We start from the raw sequence: 24,473 nt of genomic DNA on the forward strand, positions 1-24,473 counted from the left end.
CAGGAGATAGCACACAGCTGAATTCTGATGGTATGTGTCAGCAAGCTCAGTCTGAACATAAAAATCCTGTTGTAAATACTCGCATTCATGGAAGAGTGCTACAGATTTAATGTTAAGTATGCAAGGATTTAATTTTGGCTTCCATTTGCAAACTAATACCTTGTGTAGTAAAATGTCTTCCCAGCAGTTACATGAACAATAAGTTTAGAATAGCAGCAGAAGAAACTAGTGTAATAATTACCAGTCCTCATTTTTTTGCAGGATCTCTCCTTTTCCCTGTGTTCTTCCATCAAACTGCATAGGAAATCCAGCAGATGTTTAGCTCACATGGTTATTAAACATGGTTCAAACAGGTCAGTATTGTTACATATGTTACCTTGGTGAAGACATATTTCCCTGTTCACATCTTGCTCCTCCATTCTATCCCAATTCTGAAATTGTTTTCCAAATACGTTTTCAAAGTGACATGATTACCATTTCAGAAATACATATCTGACATAGCAGCTCACAAAAGTAAACATTTATTTAATACCAAATAAAACTAAGCTCCCCCTGGGTGTAACTTGCAGAACCAAGGCCTAAATCTGTGTTTATGTAAGTTGATCTGGTGATCTAGGCTTGTTCCTGACATACACTGACGTGAAATGACAACAGAATGAGATTCTTACAAAATAATTTATTCACCTGCACACCAGACATGTTACCATTCTCGTCCGTTTTAAGAGCCAGGGTTTGTGATGGTACTTAGCCTACTTTGTACTAAAATACGCAACACGTTGAAGCTTTCTACTGAAAGATGACATATTACAATACGTAAATTCTTACTGATACTGTTACCTGTAAACCACTGTGATTTGGTAGCGCTACCCCTTTACAGGGCTGTGGCTGAGTGACATGAATGAACAGAAAGCAAACTTACCTGGTACACATAGTTTTGGGGTGTCTGAACCTCAAAAGCAAGGTAAGTCACCTGAATTGGACTTCTGCAGTCTTCAAAATAAAGTGCTAGCTGAAACTAGACCTTTGATATATATTAATAACACTCTAAGAAAGCAGGCACTCTAGAGAATTGACTCCACTTTTGAAAGGCTTACTATCTGTGTGAAGGATCACATTTGCTATCACACTAACCTCACAGTCTTAACGCTGATGATTAATATACGTACGCAATAAATTCTCTACAGAGATACGACTGTATCTCATACAGCTGTACGACGGTAACGCTCTCACTTTCATACTGCTAGTTTAATTTCTGATGTTTTCTCGTTTTCTGCCTAATGTCACGGATGTGATGGACAGATGAAGGATGACCAACTCTAAGCTTTTGCTGATCTACTGAATCGTATGCATCTGGTTGTGAGCTCACCATGTGTAAGAAAAACGTCTCAAGAAAACATCACCAACATTTCAGAACGAGTGCACGCTGGTGACTTCTCTTAATTGATTCAAAGTAATTACCACTTATTGGGGAAAAATAGAAAATTAAAGCAAATCAGCAACAAAAATATCAGAGGACTAAACTAAAAATAGAAACCCAGAATAGCTTGCCAAAACCGTACGAAATGAAGAAAGGCTTCTGCTACTATGCAAGAACAGTGACATCTTGTGGGGGCTTTACAGAAATGAGTTTACAGAGGGGGAGAGCAAACCAGTCTGCAGTGTTGTGTAATTAAAAGAAACACTACTTCAGTATTTCGTTTCATACATATACCATTAATAATATTTGGTAGAAATTAGGCTTTATTGCTTTTATAATGAGGAATGTAAATGAAAAATAAAAAAAGCACATAAATAGCTAGTAAGAAAAACTCTCAAAACAAAAATTAATGGAGTGGAGTCCAAATAGCTCTGCAGCAGTTTCCTCTGCTCTCCCAGGAAGTAGTTATATTTATCACTTAAGTATTACTCACCCAATATAATAATGGCGTAAGGACAAAGTTATAAGACACTAAACAAGGAATTATGTTGTAAAGGCCTACAGTCAAACATAAAAATGACATCTGTATTAAGTGTTTTTTAAAAACACACACATAAATATTCGATAAATAAAGCATGGACAATTATGCTATTCATTTCCACCGCTTAATAGACTATGCCAAATTCGTTATACTTACTTCTTGAGAAAGCAAAGTTGTAACACAATGGAAAACTAAAATAATATATCCTGCTTTCCAGTACAGTATGCAAGATTTGGGCCCTTCAGAGTGTATCAGAGTGTACGAGCTCATACTGACACTCTTCAACTGCTGTGAAGTGTTATAACTCAGCCAAGATACTCAACTGACAGTTTACAACGAGCAAAAATGTTTTGATTTTTTTTAAACAAGTTTGCACCCAAACTAAATTATAAAAACATAACATTTACAACTCAGAAGATGATAGATTTTTCTACCATAATGCTCATGTGTTCATCTTACTTTCTTTTACCTGAGTAACCTAAGTAAACAGATTACAAGGCAATTTAAACATATTAGCTAATACAAGGTTTACTGGACTTCTCATATATAGAAATGTACTTTGACACTATTTGCAGTTTTACAAATACAAAATGAATAAGAATTTTAAAACATATTTACTGAGCAGCCATGTCTTTGATATCTGTACAGACCAATAGGTGCAGTGGAATTATGTACAGAATTTATAACTTAATTTTTAAACAGCTTTTGTGCAACCTGGCTGTAATGTGCATTTAAAGAACTGTTGTCAACACCACAGATCTGTAATATTTACTGGTGCCAGAAATGGAGAGTACAGAATAGGACAACAGCTCCTAAAATAATACTGTGCTATGCAGACATCTGTACATAATTCAAATAGTGCATATTACTCAATGTCTGATGAGGAATAATAGCTGCTAATACAGACACAGGCATTTACAGGTATTAGATTTGTTATAGTAAGTATGGACAAATGAACTTTTCCATTTATAATCATTAAAGGAAAGGACTTGAATTAGGAAGTTATGTAATAATTAAGGAAGGGAAGTTATAAATAACAAAACTTTCAATTCAACTTGCAGAAGATTACGGTAGGAAAAAATCTTTTACAGTAGCCAAAAATCCTTTACGGTAGCAATGACACCATTCAGAAGCATTGTCAAATCAAAGGTAATTCAGTTTTATTTTATAATCATAGCAACTGAAAGTAAAAAAAAAAATTAACATGAAGAAAATCTAGAGTATCTGTGATAGTCTTGTTAGAGTATTTCCATGTTAGTGTACCTGTCAGATGTTTCCTCCTCTTTTTGTGCTCTATTCACTCTACCACTTTTTTTTTTTCCATTTCTTTAGTCCAACATAAATCCATAGACACTAAAGCACAGTGCATGTGCAATCTGCAGACTGGTGTAAGTGAAAAACCATAGGAATATAATTACTTTTACGAGGTAAGCTTGGAGTAACTTGGAGGAGAAAATTTGCGCTTCAAGTACTTGAGAATGTAAAGTGGAAGACAGCTTACAACAGTGATTGCTGACACTTTCCACAGGAAGGTCACAGTTGTGATAAAGGCAACATCTGCAGAAACAAAAAGGGAAAATAATTAATGGGAGCCGATAACATGGCAACTGGAACTTCCATAGTGCAAACTCAATAAAACTCTCTTAATTGTTTGCTCATGCTATTGTTCAAGACCATGCAAAATTAAGAAAAAAAAAAAAAGAGGCAACAAAACAACAGAAAAAAAGTTAGCCTCAACATTTTGATTTTGCCAACTATTTTCTTGAGACAGGAACTTCAGAGTTCCTTTATGGTCCTTACGCTGTTTTGCAGCACAAAATAACTTTAGGGGAAACAGAATCTCCAGTTTAAAAGCAAGACTTTCACAGAATAAAATATTAAGCCAGCTTATTCTTCTACTAGTAAGAACGATTTTTACCCGCTATAATACAAGTTCCCAACTAGAATTTCTGCTACCATTTTGGATCCTTTATTCCATATTCAGATCATTTTTCCCTGAAACAGTCACAACAACTAGACTGAATGATTCTTAAAACCTTAGAGATTAAATCAGAGCCCAAAAATTTAAGGGAAAACCAATGTAGTGATCCTGCCACAAGCCACAGTGAAAAGCTATTTTTTATGACAAACAGTAACAAGAAAGATTGACACCTTACACTTGCTACTGAAACTTTTTGGCCATATTTGCAAGGGTCACGTTGTACTTAATTATCATTGGAAAGATCCCAGAACCCAGCTAATCTGAAGAATTGGGTTTTTCTGCTTTTTTCCATTATTTACAAATGTGATTGTTAAATAAGTTACTATTCTTTAATGAATTCTTAAAGACTTAAAACTTCAAGAAAAGTTAAACTTCACCTACCTAAGAAAGCTCCAAAAGACACTCTGCCTATACCTGTTTCACAAAGAGGAAGAATGAAAATGAAAGGATAGATTTAAAGAAAAATATTAAAATTATGTGGGGAAAAAAATCCACACAGGTTAGCTACACAAAAAGGAAACGAAAAAGATGTTAGTAGCATTAACTGGAGTATTATTGCCTTTCACATGACAATAGAATATTTTAAACAGAAATTAAACCAAAATATTTTAAAAATATAGAGATTTTTATATTTGGTCATGTTTTAAGGTTGTAAGGAGGTAGGCAGTTTTCTTACATTTGATGTCAAGGTATAATTTCCCATATAAAAGCCAGGGTTAGAACTGTTTTAATATGAATGAAAAAGCACTTCAGAAAATGCAGTAAAGAAATGCTTTGCTGCTCCAACTTTACTTATTAAAAATACTTTGTATGTTAGATTTCAATGTATAAACTTGTCATAGAGTTTTAGCCTAAGCCTACTTAGGTATACTAAAAGCCTATGTAACTTATCCTAGAGACACGCCTAATAAGGCCATTATGTGCAATTCATTCAGAAACCTAAAAACTGATTTACTTTCCATGAGTCAGTGCTGTAGAGCAGTATCAAATACTTGTATCTTTCTAACTTGAGTGCCCTGCCATACTTACGATATCATTTCTTTGGGAGGAGATGATGCTTATAAGTAACGTTACTGAAAGAAACAGTTTATTCGCCGATGAAGTCAAGCACTGTTAGACTGGATTGCTTTCCCTGATACATGGATGTTGTCCTGACCCTTGAATTGTAAACCATAACTTAGGTTTATACTACATTACATGTACAAAAATATGTCCCCAGTTATAATGTGACAGATTCAACAAGAGTAAAGCACTAAGTAGAAGTAAGACTAACTGAAATGCATTTTCTCAGAATAACTGGTTAATAACACACAGTAAAACACATCTTTACAAAAGCCCCTGAAACTGCAGCCTTTTCAGTACCTTTCATGACGTAAAATACAGAAGCTATGTCCCCAAGAAGCCATGCAACCATTTACTTAGTTGCTTGGACTTGTCCAGCAAACACATGAGGATAGTAAAGTGCTCCCCTTCACAGAAAGGTTTGCAAGAAACAAAGTCCCTGCAGTTTTTAAACATCTGTGAACTCCCCCTAAAGGTGTTTCTCACTGAACAACACCTACAGAGGATGGGAGACTGGCTGTCACCGATACTTACAAAAGTGAAGCAGCAAGTTCTGCTTTACGAAGTTCCTGGAAGTTTGGACTAAAGCACCTGTATTTGCTCTTACTTGTTCCTTTCATTTGTAATCTGGCTGTGAAGATTCAGGAATCAACCCAATAATCTCTATTAAAGAGTCTGTACATCAGTATCAGAGAAAAGAAAAAGGTACTCTGGCAAACCTGAAATAATGTACAACACAAGTACTAAGCCCAGCAGGGTTGTCTCGTCATTAAAATTTTGACTCCTGAGAAATCTAGGAAGTAACAGAACACCTGGGACAGGTAGTGAAGCATTCATTGATGAAAAAAATAATTATATTATGTACATATACTACGCTAGTGTTGAACGCCTGGGACCCGAGAGGGTGAAAGCAGAGCTATGAGACTCCTAGAAACTACCGTGTAACATTTAATTCTGCTATGAGAAGTGACAACTGAAGAAGGGCAACTCCTTACTCAGCTCCTGGAAAACAGAGAGAGAAGGAGCTGGATTCTACTCCTTGTGGGATATAACCAAAATTGTTATATATATTTCTGTAAAAGTTACATTTGTAAAATCACACTAAGATTAAGATAGTTCTTTTTCCTGAAGGATAATTTGATATAAAAAGAAATATGTATTATTTTGATGCTTAGATCCTTGACTGCTAAGACTTGCAGTTAAAATGTGTTCTTCCATCCTGTGAACTATGAACAATCAGAACCTTACGACACAGTATGGCATAGAGCAATTAAAGCAAAGCAAGCTTAATATAAGCATAAATATAAATATAAACATAAATATAAATATAAACATAATTATGAAACAATTATTCTTATATAAAGTACCTATCCTAATAGCTTTCTGCCTTGCTCTCTAGCAATACTTTGCTCTTTTAAGGTTGTGCATTAGATCTAAGGAGGTCCACTTGGTCTGGCATACAAAATAATTCACTAACTCAGTGAAAGATCTGATTTTTAAAAATCATATCCACTTTAATAGTGCAAATCTCAAAGGCAATTTAAGGTATGCAGTTTGGACTGTCAAGATCAGATCAAGGATGGGAAAATGATGTGCGGTTTGCGTAAAGTTTGTCATCTAGAGAAATCATACTAATGGGAATAAAGATTGTCAAACTAAGAGAAAAGGGTAAGAGAATATTTTAACTCAACATTAATGAAGCCTAGCTTCAGCTCAGTCATACTTCTTACGGAGAAAGCTGTATTGGACAAAGCATAATATTAGCTATTCTTAATAATAAAAAAAAAGACAAAAAATATCAAAAATAAAAAGCGCAGTTCTTTGCTAAAATACTTTTGCTATTACTCACCAAAGTATTCATTTAGAAATGCAAGAGAGGCCACATAGCAGCCAAGACTGAGGAATTCAGCCACCACCATTAACCAGTGCCATGTTCGTATGGTCAGTGCAACCATCAAGAGCTCAGTCAAGATTAGGGCAGTGAAGGAAATGGCAACGACGTGTACAAATTCAGATTCAAAAAGCAGCAGGGCTCCGTACATCAGAATACCACCTAGAAAAGGCACACGAAGTTAATATACTGAGCAATGATATTTCAGTGTACCAGTTTTTACAAATGCACACTGAACATTTGATTGCTTATTATGAAAACTTGCCCAGTAATTTTTTTTAATGTAACAACATTGATCTTTCTGAAAGAACACAAGTGATATTTACTGTGCTTTGTGTATGTGAAATAAAGCAACTAAAGTAATGCTGTAAAGAAATAAAACTATTAGAAAATTAAACACCTTTTAGTGCAATATATCTGATGAACTGTTAATTAACCTCATTATGTCAAGTGCTACAAATGAATGAGATATTGTTGAAAGTGTAATTACTTTTAACTGACTACATAATTCAGATTTCTTCAACGGTCCTCTGTCATTCCATGAAAGAAAACTACTGTGTAAATACACACAATATGATAAGCACTCATTAAAATTTTTCTGGATTAGCATTTAATTAAAAACGTGTCCTTTTTTAGGCGACATGCATCAATAAAAATACCAGTCCACACTGTGTTTTGAATAGGCCTGGCACACTACAGGAATATCGATTTACGAGATAAACAGAAAGCAATATATATAACTGCTGATGAAATGTTAAGCTTTGGGAATTCAACCTGCAGCTGAAAAACAATATTGCTAATAGCAGACAAAAAATTCTCAGTTCAGTAAAATTAGGGCTCTTTCCTACCTTGGTAAATACTGATTAAAACCCAGATGAGGAAGGTCTTAAATGACAAAGATCTTCCCTAAGGGAAAAAGTGAGAGGACAGGTAAACACAACTTTAAAAAAAAAAAAAAGAAAATCTACTCAGTTCATAAGATTTTCAATAGTTAATCACTAGAGAGACATTTTACAAGTAAAATAAGCAGTCTTTGAAGTGACACAGGCTAAAAAGCTTCTACTTGTTTTTATGATTCTTCATTGCAAACTTGTATAGAAATTGCACAAAGTCTAAATTTTGGGGTAGGACAGTTAAGGGCTTAAGCAGCAAAGATACTTTACCTCGCAATGCTCTGGCTGGTTTTCAGAGGGGTAATTACAGTAAAATTAGTTTCATTTTTATTTAAAATGTTTTTATGTTTGCTTTGTAAAATGCAGGCTTCAAGTAAAATAGCATTGTGAACCTACTGACCTAAACCTCAAGCAAAACTGTAGTTACTAGTCACTTCTAAATGTTGGATAAACTGCCTATTTGCATTCGTAGAAAAAACATACGACTACCATAAGTTTTTAGCAAGTAACTACTACCAAATACATTTTAAATCTTGTGATTATGAATATGACTGCATGAAACATGCATAAATCGAAGAATAAAAGCTGTGCATGTACTCTTGCATTCTTGAGGGTACTGGTACGTTAGAATCGCAGAGTTGAAAGGATATGCATTTATAAGGATAAAATGGCAAAAAAAAAGCAGCCACTTTGGCACAAAAGAAGCAATCACTCTGGAAGAGGGAAGAATCAGTACTTCACAAATAAATGCGTGCTTCACTGCTGTAGGAAGTGATGAATTAATTCTTTCTATTACTTCAGTAGAGGCTAAAACATTTTCTTGGATAGACAGAGTTCATGGCAAGGTGCTAAAGGCAGTTTCGTGGTTCTGTATATAGTCTAGAATGTTGGTGACAGATTGAACATACGGGAAAAAATTCACATACAAGCACAAAGAAACAGTAGATTTTTTTTTTTTCCTTCTATGAGTACCTACTCGTTTTCCTTTGAATGCTGGACGTTGCTTCTGCCTCCAAATTAGTGAGATTTGTGAAATAAGAATGAGCTTGTGTTTTGGTTCGTCTTTATGGAACTAGAAGGGGTAAGTCACTCCTGAGCCTCCAGGGAATGCTGCACAACAGGCTGTGAATAGTTTTCAGATGGAAGCAGGGAGCCCTCTTACTTGTACTTCCTTTTAAATTTTCATCAGCATTTCTAGCTATAGCTCCATAGGAGCCACAGTAATACTGCATCAGTGTGTCTTCCAGGGCATGTGGCCACACCTGTCTCTCCGAACCTTGCTGATTTTCTCTTCTTGCACTGGAGCAAGAGTCTGTCTATGACCTGTGCCAATATATTTTATTCTTTTAAAAATCTAAAAAGCATTTTCATCACTAGCATATCCCAGAAAAGAAACCAATTCCTAGGAATACAATTATAGTCCACGTCAACACATTTAAATAACACTAGCTGAACAGCATTGGTGGAGATCTGCATTTAGAGTCCATAATTTGAAAAATGATGTGCAGAAATATGTAGGCTTCACAGTGTCATGACTAAGGCAGCGTGATCATAAACTGTAATGAACACTCACAGTAAGATTACCTTGTAATAGTGAAGTCAAATGTAGCACATAAATAACTTTTTGTACTACTCATCCGTAATCATTCACTGACCATCACCTGCCCCACATGATGGACCTGACTGTACTCTCCAGTTTCTCCACATTCTCTTTTTCTTCTTCTGAAGAGAATTATTTGGGTTCCACTTATTTGCTATTCATAGGTGTGCAACATAAGCTGGGAAAGCCAGTGACTCAGTGTCTCCAAGAACTGTCATTTAAGCCTAAACAATGAACTTGGCCTGTATTCATCTACCCATCCTAGGCAGGTTCTGAGTACAAGTTAACTTCGATCTTTGGAAATAAGATGCTTCCAAGTTCCATCAGCAGGTTTCCACAGGCAAGCCTACAACTGCTTTTAGCAGGTGTAAGGCCATGCTTTTTTGAAATTAATCATAGGCTGAAATTTCACAAAGAAATTTTAATGATTCTGAAGAGGGTAAAGGGAGAATTAAGATCCCCAAGACATGAGAAAAAATTCTACCAGACTAACACAGCTAACAGCTAATTTAGTACAATTAAAAAGACAAAGGCTCTGAAAAGTTTGGACCCTCTTTGACTACAGTCTGCTTTTAAACTTTTAGACACATCTTCAAAGAATCTACCATGCTTAAAAAGGCTATTTGTTTCTGCCTTGGATCATAACTTTTCTAGCTAAGAGTTTAAGATGGAGCAGAAGTAATTTTCAAAAAACTTACGGAAACCGAAGCTTGAGATTTCTTTCACTTTTGCAGGTAAAGAAATTACACACTTTCATTGTTTGCAGGTATGTGCAAACACAGAAATCAGTATCTACTGATGATACAGTTAACATATCGCAGTTATAAATACCTGTTATTTAAAGAAAGCTTTCAGGGAGGTCAGTAGTAATTTCTGGGGTTTTGGGGGGGAATTCTATAAATTAATCTACCAGTTAAAAAGGAAAAAGGAGCAGTGAAAAAGCAAGCATAAATAACCCCAGATCAGAGATCCTCGGACCAGACTGAAAGCAACTTTTACATCAACATACCTTCATGTTTGAATTATTTCAGTCCAACCATTGGTGACTTAACGAATATATTAATAAAACTGAGTGGAACATTTGGTACCACGGATTATTTTCATAGTACAAAGGTCTGCGTTACATTAGTCGTGCATCTGTCTTGCACGGAATACCTTAAGAAAATTACTGTAAGAATTCCCAGTTTTGCACGCCAGAGATTTCAGCATTTGTTCACATCTGAGCACTGAGGACATTCATACCTTTGTAAGATCCTTATAAAGCTCTGGATATAGCAATGCCATTTCTGGCTTCACATCCTGATCCAATACGAGAGAGAAGACTGGAAACATAGTATATATGGTTGCATACCTAAGTGAAAGGAAAGCACATAAATTGACACTTTCATATGACAGGATTTTAAACCTATCTACTGTCTTCAATTATTCTTTTTATGTAAGTGGAATTAAACTGGTTCTTCTACCCAGTACTGAGGCAGCTTACCAATACAGCTTTACACGTGCACCCTGCTCTTGTGCTTCTGAGAGCTGCCGGTTGTGAAAAGTTACAGACCTTTTCTATATTAAAAAATCAGTAAATACATTTCTTTCTTCTATATATATATCTCACCCAAGCCTATCGCCTGTTATTGTAGCCCCTGTGTACCTGCACTTTGGACAACTAGTTCAAAGACCTGACATTTAAATTCAGCCACAGACAACGGCATGAAAACTGAAAAAAATAACAAGTACTATATTCCAGACATCATGGTATAGGTAGGTGAATGCACAAAAGTCTTAACAGCTCTGTAAGTGACACTAGATTTTTGTGTGCACATGCCAGATGTATATTTGAGTATGTATGTACTTCCCTGGAACTTAGCACAACTATTTACAAACATTTGAGAGGTCTACTGCTTGCCTCTGCAGACTGATGTAATCAGACCTTGACTGGACTATGATTTAAGTTACTATTGATTTAAATTGTTATTGTTTCCAAGGAGTATAAAAAGAAGCTCTTAGGACAGAAGGGGCAGAGAGCAAGGACGAACGTGAATATATGCATATCTCTCAGCTGTATGACTTGGAGAACCGTATTACTAAAGCAGCTTTTGCAACAAGACCAGGGTGCTCCTAATCCTGCATACATTCACTGGAACAGAAATCTATGTGGCAGACTTGGGTAGTGCATTCTCAGAGAAAATTTCATGATCAGTAGCTTCAGCTCCACTTTTAATAGTAAAATCTGTGATTCTCACTGAGGCTTGTATGGCAATCTGTGTAACGGCTGAAACTGGTCTGGAAGATTTCCTCTATTATTTTCACCCCATATGTGAAAAAGGTTATATGGTATCTTCTTCTAAGGCTATGTAGATCCCTCTCTTCTGAGCCCTGATAACAAGGCTTCCCTTCTATATTCAACCTAGTTTGACTTTTCTTTGCAGACTCACTCCAGGTTTTTGGTAGTGTACCAATGATAAATGTATGAAAAACGTGGCAGACACCAACTACCTGATGTTATTTAACAAGTTGATTTGCTATATTACCAGATACCGTAACTGTTGGTTTTGACTTACCCTACCATTAGGAATCCTTGGTACAAGGGAACAGATGCAAAATAGAAGACTGATGAAAATACAGCCTACAAAAAGCAGAAAATTGTATCTATTTAATATAGTTCTAGATATAAAACATTACAATAAAAAAAAATAACAATACTGCTTAATTAAGATTTTTGACACTTCAAAGACAGACACAGTGTTTTTAATTATTCAGAAAACAAAGTTTTAAATACCTGCATAGTTGAAATAATAAGGCCTCGGTGCATGACAAATTGACCAAGTGCTGCTGATCTTTTGTAACTGTTTCGACCATGTACCATCAGCAGCCTACCTATGTGTTTAAACTGTGTGATAGAGAAGTCAGCTGCCAGGGAAGCTTGTTTTCCCTCCTAGAACAAAACAAAAATATTCCAAATATGAAACCCAGTGTAAAAGATGTGTTTCAAATTTCAAAATTCTAAGTGATAATTAATTTTAAAAGTCAAGTTTGTGCCTGCTTCAGAAATCAACCCTGCAATGGGACACAAAGGACAATTTTTTGTGTATATTCTAAGATGCAGTGGCTGTAACAAATAAGTTTAATGGCTTATACTGCTTCTTTCAGCTAAATACTACACAGAAATAACTATAGTGTTTTCTGCTTTCCTTCCTTCTTATATCTAAAAAGATAAAGCAGAGGACATAAAAGCAAAGAAAATACTAGTTCAAAGACTAAGCTTTTTTTACCATCTTACAGCATACTTCAATTAGAAATTATCAATTCACTACTGTTTAATAACAAAGCTTCTAATTTCATGTTACTATACTGCTATGAGGCACATATTTGACAATGAAACTGTTAACATTACCTTGCCTTCAATTCCAATTCCACAGTCTGCTGCTTGGATCATGCTGACATCATTTCCTCCATCACCTGGAAAAATGTCACTGCAATATTCAGCTCTTTCAAGGTTTTACTCTCCTGGTCTTACGGTATTTTAGAAACCTCTTATATACCTTTAAATTCTTACAATTAATCTACGGATTATGATTAATTACTTCAGCAATCAAGACTTCTTCCTGTGTAGTAAAGAAGACAACCACACCTTTCTCATGGAATGGCATTTTCTGGTACAGCTACATAATACCTGGTTGTCAGTAAAGTCGTCTCTCTGGTTTTTGTTTCAGCTACTTCTCAATGGTGCCATCTACTGCTTAAGTTTATTACAGATTTTAACTACCGCAAATGAAGATTGTGCCAACAGTTACCTATTGCACATGTGCGTTTTCCAGTGTGGTGCTGTAACAGTTTCACAATATGAGCTTTTTGGGTGGGGGAACATCGGCAGCACACTACAGCAGGACACTGACAAGCCAACTCTACAAATTCGTGCTCATAATACTTCAGACAAACCTAAGGAAAAAAATACACTCACATTTACTTATGATTAAATACTACTACAGGTAGTCTAACAGAAAAACACAGTATAAAAAAAATCTTTTATGAAGTTTTGCTTGCACAACATCCATCTGGGAGTAAAAAACCACATTCTCCTAACCATGGCTTTATTATTTTAAACTGACATTCTCTTTCATTTAGAGAGCCAAGTCACTTTGGCGTTAAGAGAAGATACAATACTGAAGCACGTTGCATAGAAATTCCATTCTCTTACCATACAGGAGACCAGAGAACTAGTAAAATTTGCCCATTTAGAACATATATCCTCCAATAGTATTCAGTGAAAAACAGAAGTATCTCTAAGGACTACTTAAAGTATGGGCATATATTGGAAAAAAATTTAAGAGCATGAAGATACGGATACTCTACCTTTTTGAACATAAGCATATAGATAAATGTAATTTGACAGAAACCAAGTTCTTACTTCAAGTGAGTCCCCAGATATCACCAAGGCACAGTCATGCTTCCTCCTAAAGGCATTTAGTTCTAAGTGAGCCTCTCCTCGAGTGGTAACCTTCAATAGAAAACACTCACTTAAAAGATTTTGTTATTTTCTTAAAAAACCCTGCCTAAATAAATCAGGTTTTGAGAGCTCATACCCAGAAAGCCTTGCTTCTTCAACAAGTGTTTTATCCCAGTGCAAGCCCAATACCCATGGGATGTGACTACAAGCCTCAAATCTTATAAAGTGAAAAAGTAATCCTCAAACAAGGAAAATCTGTGTAGTCAGCTTAACAGGTTCCTCACCAAAGTAGACCAGGACTAAAAAAAAAATTAATGAATTAATAACATTAAAATATCTTAAGTTCGAGCTGACCTGAGTCTTTCCGTCTTGGCAGGACTAGAGAAAAAATAGACAAAAACACCAAGCAAACTGCAACACTTTTATTGGTTACCAGTAAAATATTCTTATAATAATACAAATGTTCATAGTAGTAGTTCCTTCAGTTTGGGTAAGTAGACACAGATTTCAAAAGGCACATAAAAAGGCTCACCAGTGCTAATGCTTTGGGATCTTGCATGAGTACGTAAGCAGGATCAAGTGGCATAATACAAAAGAACTACATCACAGGTTTTTTTTATTTATTTACATAAATATTGTTTTAGAAAGGCCCAGCCGTGAATTGCAAAAAATGGTCAAAGCTTACCAAATAGATTTTGGAAGGTTTTGAGCTAGAACACAGAACATGAAAAAATTAATTATAACCAGATTTTGAGGAGACTGGCAGTTTTGGGGCTTTTTTTTGTTGTCATTTTTATTTGGTTTTGGTTTTGTTCCCCTCCCCCCAAATAAAAGATCAATGTATTTTAGAGCTATCATGCAAGACAAAGTTCCAAGCACAGAATAAAACACAAACTCTGATTACACTTCTAATTTTGACTCTGTCAGCACTTTGATTAAATAACTTTTAAAATATGTGAGTCTTCATTACACTGAACATGAAGTTTTGTTTTTGGCCCACTACTACCCAGAATCAGATGCAGTCCAAAGACCCTTCTCCCTCCAGGTGGGCTATACTACACATAAAATTTGAGTTATATTAAAAAGCACCTGCAAACAGAGAAACCCATACACATCCCAAAATTCAGAATTTTCTTCTTCCTTTCCCACAATTAAACATGTAAAGAGCAAGCTCCTCATCTGCCAACTATTAGGAACCCAGATTGCATTGGTCCATTATAATCTTTCCGCATTACAAAGATTAAGAGATGTCAGCGCTTGGTGCACACTGATGAGCAGAAATTGCCCTCTCTGTTCTACCTTTCACCTAACAGAGGTATTTTTTAAAAATTTGTAAATACCTCTAGAACAATATATCAGTTACTTTCATGACAAAATGGAGAAGCTGAGACTTCTAAGAATAAAAAGGAAGAGCGTTAGAAACCAATTGCATCATTTTGGGAAGCCGAAGTAGTATATAATTTTTTATTTACTAATTTATAACTAAAACAGAAGTGTTAGAGGGATTGGTATTTTCTTACATCAATCCAGTGGTTGTCTTTGCAACAAATGCAGCCACAGAAATAATTCTGTATAAATCCATTTTCTAACTAATTTAAAACTTTGCGTCCTCTAAGTTAACGCAGTTTTATGCTGATCTCTTATTACCAGTCGAGGTAATGAAAATAAAAATCTGACTCAACTAAATAGATTTTGTTCAGGAAGACTTAATTTGTGGTGTTACAACATGGAAAGGTCAACAAAAATTGATCTGAAGTTTTATCAGAAGCATTAATAATTTAATTGCAAATACTAGTCTGCAGGGCCTAATTTGCCATTTGGATGCTTTAGAAGAAACTACATTTACATGTAAATTATATTCATATAATTATTTCTGTAGGTGCAAGTGGTTCATTTAGAACAAACACAGACATATGTCTGATCACACAGCATCAATCAACATCTGGAAAATCTATTTTTGTTTGGCTTCAGCAGAGTTGATGCTATGCAAATGTAACCAAAACCGTACAGAATAAGATATTCAGTTTACCTTTCTAACAATTATCTTAAACAGTCTGTTAATAAAATGCAAATATATATCATGATACACCAAAAATTTCAGATTTTCTCATACTGATTTGAACTACGTCTGTACAGAGGACGTCAGCATCACAGTTTAATTCATGATTAATTCTGCTTGAGTCTAAAGAGTTCTACTAATGAAAACGCTAGAATAAGCAAGAACCACATTCAAATAGCCTAAATACCTGGATGCTCTTTCCTACTGGCTCAGCACATCACATGGGCCCCTCTCCATCATAATTCAGAGTACCTTACTATGTCCATTGAGTAAGTGAAGGGTGTAAAATGCGTGTTGAACCTGGGTCACCCAAACATGGCTACAAACAGTTCCGTAGCATATCAACAAATCCAGAAACAAGCACCCTTAAACAGAAGCAATGCTTTGTAATTCTACATCCTTGAATAACAACTTAAGTACTACTCTCTTGACCATTATTATGGCACTCAGTACAATAAGCCATCAATTTTCAACAAACAGCCAACTACCAATCAAATAAAGCCACATTTTGACAACCTTTGTCAAACCAACAAAAAAGTTGGAACTATACTTACAGGTCTGAAAATGTGAATATCTTGAGTCCTAGACACTAAGTGAGAACTTTTCGCGATGCAAGTTGCTGTCTCCAGTTTATCTCCTGTTAACATCCATATCTGCAAAGTAATGTAAAAGTTCACTCCATTGTACAGTAATGTGTCTGTTCTCCAAATCTAAATGACATCTCTCTCCAGCCTTTTTCTGGTACCTTTTGGGATTGGATTACCAGAGAAAAATATACTTACAGGTCCATTTTTAACTAAAATTAATGAGCAGTTTTTACTGCAGAAACACACAAAGCAGAAAATAAATGTCTTTACTTCCGGCAGCTCCATTCCCCTTCCCTTCTCACAAGGGCCAAGGTCTCAATTTACATGAAGACAAGGTGAAACTCTAGGGAAACCCACTGGCATAGCTGAACAGCAGGGAAAGGATAAACGCCTTTCCCTATGACCCTGATACTACCTTGATCAAAAGAGTGAGGATGCATACAACTACAAGAAAGAGAATATTTGTCAGCAAAATGATGCAACACAACAGTCTGTGACCGTAGTGAGAATCTATCAGAAAACAGCAGCCAAGCAATAAGTCAGCATATCCTGGAGGAAGAGCTACAGTCCCAAGGCTCCAAAGAGATCCTGCCAACCGACCATGCAGAACTGGGATGAAGGCATTGAAGTTTAAGGAATAAGGTTGAGGATACATCTGTTCTTAAAGTAAGCTCTCTCCCCCTCAGCCCCGTAACACCAAGAAAGTTGAAAGACATCTGGATGAAATACCATTAGCCCTAGACCAAACATAACAGACCACAGAGGAATGACTTAACCTGCAGGAGTTATTACAGGATAGTTACTAAGTTAACAGTTGCAATCTGATTCAACTGTAAGCCCCTGTCTCCCTCTTTTCCTTTACATCTCAGGTAAGATCCTTTTCATTAGTGTCCATGTGAGTTAATGAATGGACAAAAGACTTGTGTTTCTCATCGCTGATCACATACTCTATAACTTTATGACCCGTCTACAGCTACTATTGTGTTTCCAGCCTATTATAATATTGGTTGTAACTAAAGCCAGAACAGTTTTAATTCTCTGAAATCCAAGAAATAACCATTAAAAAACAAAACAACCAACCTAAAAATTGTCACACTGTTCTATTCCTATTTGTAGCTAACAGTTAGCTAACAGTTAGAAGTGACCATATATAGAGGAAATATCAAGAGCAAACAAGAAAATACTATACATGAAGTACTTTTATATAAATACTTTGCATTAGTCACACTGTACTAAAAAGAAATTTGATGTAATCATAAGGCTTTAATCCATACATATATTGTTCTGATTGTACACACCACTGCATTACCAATTTATTCACCTGAAAGCCTTTGGGGGACGGGGATTAATTAAAAACAGAGTAACAAAATAGCTGACATGGGAAGGGGCCTCTGGAGATTATCTAGTCCACCTCCCCTGCTCAAAGCAGGGTCAACTACAGCAGGCTGCTCAGGATCACGTCGAGACAGTTTCAAACATCTTCAGGGATGGAGACTCCACAAACGCTCTGGGAGACCTGCTCTGGTGTTTGAACACACGCACAGTAAAAAGTTTTCTTCTTATATTCAAGTGGATCTTCCTTTAATTCAGTTTGCATCCACTGCCTCTTATGCTTTCACTGTGCACCACTGAAAAGAGCCTGGCTCCATCCTCTCTGCACCCTCTGTTCAGGTATTTACAGACATTAATAAGATCCTCCTGAGCCTGCTGAACTTCACCCTCTCATAAATACTCTGGGTGGCCAAGGCTATCCTCTCAACCAGCTCTCACACCCCGACCCATTCCTCCTTGTTCTTCAGTATGAGGACAAGTAGAGCCTCTCTGCTTGTTGACACCTCAATAACCTGTGTCAAGAAATTATTGTCATTGCACTCCAAAACTCTCCTGGTTTGCTTGTGACCTCCTGTGTTGCCCTTTCAGCAGATATTGGGGTGGTTAAAGACCAGCACAAGGACAAGCATGTGCACATGTAAGGCTTCTTCCAGTTTTCTGAGGAAGGCCTCTTCTACCATTTCTTGATCAGGCAGTCAGTAGCAGGGACTCACCATAATGCTGTCCACATTGGCCTGCCCACTAATTCTAACCCATAAATTCTCAACTGGCTCAACCATGTGCCCCAAGCCAGAGCTCCATGCATTCCCGCTCGTCCCTCATGTAAATGGAGATTTCCTGTGCTTGCTACAAAGCAAAATAACTTACCCTCCCCTTCTCAGGCTAAAAAAAACTGTATCTGGTTCAGTTTAACCAATGCAAAGTCAACACACCTTTTCCATGCAGAGTTTGACACGGCTTCAAGCAAAATGTGTATATGTAGTCTTGCCCACTCACCTCAGATATTGCTCATACCTTTACTTCAAACCCTCTTTCAAATACATGTGTTACTTCTAAATGTGCAACTGATAGGCGTCTAGCATAGCCTGCCTATGAACAAAACACAGCACAAACTCTTGTGCAAAGCTTTTGACACTGTCCCTTTAACATGGCTTGAACAAGCTCCAAGGGTGGTTCTGAATTCTAGTTCAAACAATTCACCTTTTGCTCTTTGCTGAGACTTCTCCTGAGTGCCACACCTGAAAACACTGTTATCATACAAATCTTGTGCCAAACTCATTTAGTGTCGGCTAGGCCAGCTTACTATAGACAGACAGGGGATAAATGACTGGGAGTCGCAAACATTTATCCATTGGTAGTTTTCCTACGCAAGTAAGCTTAAGACCAATGAAACCTGTGGTGGACAAGGGAATTTTGCACAGAATGTCTTGTTTGTTTCTGCTAGCTCATGCCCAGAATGCGCTTAGGACTTGGCGTATTTCTTTCTTTGAATAAATCTGAATATAGACAAATATAATTCATGTCTTGCTAAAAAAGTTAATAAATTATAACCTGTTATGTCAACAGTACACGTTTAGTACCTTTATTCCAGCGTTTCTTAGCATCTCTAGAGTTGGTCTAACATCTGCTTGCAGCTGATCTTCTACTCCAGTGAGACACAGCAATTCCATTTCTCGCTCCAAACTTTCTACCACAGCAGCAACCTTCAGGTTTCTATCATGTATGCTTAACTTTGCTTGGTTATATCGACTCTGTTTGCACAAACACAAAACCACTTAGACTGATAAATTATACATTCAATCTACCAATCAGTTATAATATGGATTCATTAGACTAATGTTTGTCTTTAAATATCTTTAATGAAGAACAAGAGCAAATTTTACTTTACACCCACTGTTATACAGGTTTTTTCTGACAAATCACCTCAAGAGAATGCCTTCTGAAGAACTATTAAGAATTAGGCATCACAGCATCTAAGCAGGAATTGCCTGTATCTTTGAGAACAAGCAGATTTTTTAGGCCACGCTGAAGCTACAGAATTAACATTATGCCAGCTTCTGGGAAAACACTGTCTAGTCACATAATAAAGCAAAACAGTATCCTACGACAGACTGCAGAACAATCACTAATGAATGACAAAATCTCTAACAGATTGTGTGTTGCACCTCAGCTATTGATATTTTAAATATGAATCATCTTTTTTGCTACCTTAATAGAATAAAAAAGAGGAATGTTCTCCTTGAAGTAACTAAATATGGTGAAGCACAAGATCACTCTGTCCCTTCATACCTCAAAATCTTGATACTGCTCTTCAGTCAGTGATTTTTTGGCAACGACCAGCGTACGCAGTCCTTCTCGTGCCATATTACCACACTAAATGGACCAAACCACAGAATAGTTATGCAAATGTTCAACCGTATGTACATGTTTTACACTATATGCTAACAGAGGATACCTGTACCGTAACTTCTGGTGTCTCTTTAGACTCAGATTATTTTAGAGAAGCCACAAACAGAATAAAAAGCAATTATACTTCAGGTCCCCCAAATGATGTGGCCTGCTATTGGTAAGCCAATTAGATCTCCTCTCCTAGCTTAAAGAAAATCTCTTTTAGATTTAAGCTTTAAAATAAATTAAAACTATTTTTGAGGCACGTTACAGAGCTAAATTTTCTTTTTCCACTGAACATACCTCTTACTAGAAAAATATCTACACATTAAAAATAGCCATGGAATAGCATGTCTTAATGAAAAACAAGGCTGCCCAGTGCAAAACACTTATTGATTTGACCTCATAAAGCTAAATAAATTAAATAAGTATTTTACAATTAATTGTGCATCATTATCGCCAAAAGTAATTTTTATGACATTTTGCTAGGTCTTGAGGGAGTTTAATTTATTCATGTCCCTGAATAAATCAAACTGCCCTGCAGCGGATATTGATTCATATTGCCAATACCATTATGAACATACATGGTGTAATCATTGTATTAACATATTGTCTGTACGTAGGGTCAAAATAAGACAAGCACTGGTACCTACTAGAGCCACACAGTGAAAAACATTATCAGTTTTGAAATTCAGTCACTAGTTATTTTATATTAAATTTAATAAACGTGGCAAAAACCCCTATTTCAATTTGGCTGCAACCCTTATTAAATGTTGTAATTCATAATCATACCTCACTGTAGAATTTGATAAAACAAGGGCATTTCAGGATAAAGAGGTTTATAGCAGAATACTTCTCAGAAGTAATTAGGTCTTATATGAAAGGTCAGTCAATGAAAATAAATTTCCTTTTTTTAAGTAGGAATATGTTCTGCTACAACTACCAGCTTTGCTTTATCTGTGGGTTATTCAAGAATTGGAAAGAATTCTAATCCCTTAAAACCCATTCAGGATATATGTAATTGAACTTCAAAACCCATTACTGCATTGGCTCAGGTTCTCTGTTAAACCTGTTCCAATAATACCTGATATTTTTATTTAAAATTTTTAATTTTTAAGAGAATTTTAATTTTTAAAAAATTTTATTTTGTTTCTTACCTCTTCTTCTAACCAATCATTGTACTGTACAATAGTGGACATTGCAACATCTGCACCTTTCATGTAAAATGTAATTTCTCCTGAAGATTCATCCTAAAATGTTACAAAAGAAAGGGGGGGGCGAAATATGTTTATACAGTCAAAACAATTACCTACCAATAACATAACTATCATAACTATCTTTTGAAGTTGTCAATGGATTATAATTTATAAGAGATGAAGTACCTTGCCAAGAGGTGGGTAATTTTTATTACTTGATGTTACTACTTCTGATGACATCTCTGATTCAGTTGAGATGCATACTCCCTACTTTCTCATATAAGAGGATCAGTTATAACCTAAGTCAATGCGAGTAACAGATTCTCAACATCCCAAAACTGCCCATCTAAATTTTAAAATATCACTGTTACACCCCCTCTAACTACTGTTTTGTTTCTTTGGTGGCGTATACTATCTAACCCACAACAGAAAGTATCTTTGAAATACCTAAGTAAGTAAAAATTTACAAATAACTTGGTGTAAATGCTTGCTACAGATGTTTTAATGATGAAACAGTCATTGCATGTATTTAAAGAATTCACATGCAGGAAAATACAAATCTCTGAACAGGTCACTGTTAAACAGGCTCTTGGTGCCAACCTCACCTAATGAAACACAGATTTGCCAAGGTCTCTCCAGACCTGAGCATGCACATATTCTGCCTGAAATATCCTTGCCTAAGGCTGATGGTACACCTGGCTTGTCATCACTGGCAAATAAAAAATGGGATGATCTGACACCTATTTAACTGGGACTTGGCCCTGATCTAACCATCTAACAATGTTGTCTGGTGCCGTTCTGCTACAGTGTCTGATTTTAGGTAGGGGGCAGAAGTATGTAGCAGGGATGACTTAACATTTGCATAGGTTTAAACCTTCCTTTCAGCATGGTGTGGCTTACTTTCACCTGAGGTTTTAATGATCGTTACTATGCTCCCAACTGGGCATCTAGACAACAACTTAGACCCTGTGGGCTGTGCTGTGTATGCACATCAGCTCAGGTACCAATATGCGCCTGGAAAAGCAGCAGCACTAGTAGTACAGAAAGATACTAACTACTATTGTAAGAAATTTCAGCCGTTAATTTATCCCTTGAAGAAACAACATATTTTGTATGAAAGAAACAAATGGAAAATGAAAAACAAAGGCTTAAAAGGCAACTTGCAGCATCAGAGGCCAAGCATGAAGTAGTGAAATGAATGTGCTCCCGTGTAAGAGTCTGTCCTTTACAAAGCTCTCGGCAACATCAGGTTAACTATATTTTTCTACAGTTGCTTGCCTAGCATTTCATATGCCCCTGTGTCAACAGTAGACTTTCCACTTGAAAATCTTGTGAAATGCATTCCCTGAAGGACAAGTTTCTATTAAATTTTATAAAAATAAACATTGAGTAAAAACATTTTTTGAGAAATAAAAACCAACACCCAGAACACCCTCAAAATTACCCTAACTATGATCCCCATGCGCTTGCTCTCAGAAGTGAAGGGAAAGATCTGCAGAATATAGTACGTCAGAATGTGTCCACCAGGGGTCTTCAGCTGCATTGAGGTCAGATCCCTGTTAACTAGAGTGAGACCGACACTCTCTGTCCACTGCACCAGAGCTACCTAAAAGAAAGAAAAAAAAAGGAAAAAAAGAGACATGTTTAAGTGTGAAAGGTCTATTATACTGTTATATAAACTAGGCTAAAGCCAAACAACTGTTGCTAGGGTAAAAGTCTAAACTCTTCCAAGAATCTAGGAAAAAAAAACCCTGAATAGCAGTAGACCGAGTACAAAATCTTAATACATCAAACAAGTATTTTCCTTCAGAAAGCTTACAAAAATTCTTATGAAGACTACAAAAACTTATTTGAACTTATTCCTGCAAAGGAGTTATTTAGAATATATTGTTCAGAAGCAACAGTTCTAATAAAACTCCCAGATACATATTCAACAATACTTAAAGGACAGCCAGTAGAAATTATGCAAAACCAGGATACAATTTCTGTACCAACACCACCTATGTACGTAGATGATTTTGGGAGTATTTCCCTACAAAACATTTTATTAGATCCACAGTTACATGCAAGTTGAGACACTGTAATATATAGTAAATAGATAAGCAAAAGATCTTATTTCTAGCTTACTTTGTTCACTTGCATCATTTTACTACTTTGTTTCAACAATAATATAATTGTGTTCTTACCATTCCAAATGAGATGGAAACCAAGCTTACGATATGCATCCCACAACACACTCGTGAAAGTCCCTTTTACAAATCCAGAAATGCTGCCTTATACAATAATCACTATTAGCTACACCACTAAATGGCATCTTAAATGCATGCATTAGAGATTTTTATTTTATTTTGCTGCTTTAAAGTGCATGACATCTAGCTTTTACTTTCTTCTTTGTTATGCTTTAAATAATGCACTAGATATTTTTCTATCACCACCACCGTGTGCTTTATTCCTCAAAAAAATTAATGCTTTAGGAAAACTGCTTTACTGTTAGTTTATATACAAGCCATATCTGAATGGGAAATTTCCGATACAAAAATTCTCCTCCTCAATTATATTTTTGTTTTTCCAAATGCTAATCATTATTGGAAACCACACGTTTAAATTAATAGAAAAGTAATTATAATGAAGTTCACTTGATTTTTATGGAGCCTGCCTCTGCTACTCATCTCAGGTAAGACAAAAAAAAAAAATCAAGTAGTCTTATAAATGACATGCAAGTAGTAAAATCTCCAGATAAGTTCAACAGACATGACTAATGCTTATTAAGAATTTCACCCTAAGCAAGTAAGTCACCGTAGCTTCTATAAAAATTTAAAATTGGGAAAAAAATTTGTGTGAACCCCTAGGAAACCACTCTAGTAGTGCAATCTGTGTAGGCATCACCAAATGAAAATACAGTGATACGCAGCTACAGAAGAGAAAACAACACACTTTGGAAAACCACCATTTTAAAATCTCAAAAATCACCGGAAATCTTTTTGAAGATTTTTCTTCTTTGATAAAAGTACCATATAAGCTGTAAATGATCCAATACTCCCAAGGTTAATTTTCAATTTTCACAGTGAAAGGTTACTATTACATT

The 24,473-nt window shown here is 35.9% G+C and overlaps 1 protein-coding gene across 3 annotated transcripts in view; it reads right to left on the reverse strand.

Moving 5' to 3' along the window:
* Positions 1-661: 661 nt before the first annotated feature.
* Positions 662-24,473, reverse strand: part of ATP9B (ATPase phospholipid transporting 9B (putative)) — a 176,513-nt gene continuing 152,701 nt past the window's right edge. For 2 of the 3 annotated variants that reach the window (XM_075083875.1, XM_075083874.1), the window contains 15 exons: positions 22,833-22,994; positions 21,350-21,442; positions 20,094-20,177; positions 19,385-19,555; positions 16,440-16,538; positions 13,788-13,877; positions 13,174-13,318; positions 12,774-12,838; positions 12,159-12,314; positions 11,941-12,005; positions 10,628-10,736; positions 7,741-7,798; positions 6,851-7,054; positions 4,321-4,353; positions 1,723-3,515 (listed from right to left, as the gene is read on the reverse strand). In XM_075083875.1, the coding sequence (XP_074939976.1) occupies positions 3,379-3,515; positions 4,321-4,353; positions 6,851-7,054; positions 7,741-7,798; positions 10,628-10,736; positions 11,941-12,005; positions 12,159-12,314; positions 12,774-12,838; positions 13,174-13,318; positions 13,788-13,877; positions 16,440-16,538; positions 19,385-19,555; positions 20,094-20,177; positions 21,350-21,442; positions 22,833-22,994 (1,671 nt within the window). In that variant the 3' untranslated portion in view covers positions 1,723-3,378. Of the gene's footprint in view, positions 3,516-4,320; positions 4,354-6,850; positions 7,055-7,740; positions 7,799-10,627; positions 10,737-11,940; positions 12,006-12,158; positions 12,315-12,773; positions 12,839-13,173; positions 13,319-13,787; positions 13,878-16,439; positions 16,539-19,384; positions 19,556-20,093; positions 20,178-21,349; positions 21,443-22,832; positions 22,995-24,473 lie in introns of all 3 variants that reach the window. The other variant, XM_075083873.1, reaches the window with a different exon arrangement.

This window comes from Phalacrocorax aristotelis, chromosome 2, assembly GCF_949628215.1.
Source record: "Phalacrocorax aristotelis chromosome 2, bGulAri2.1, whole genome shotgun sequence".
Classification (NCBI taxonomy): Eukaryota; Metazoa; Chordata; class Aves; order Suliformes; family Phalacrocoracidae; genus Phalacrocorax; species Phalacrocorax aristotelis.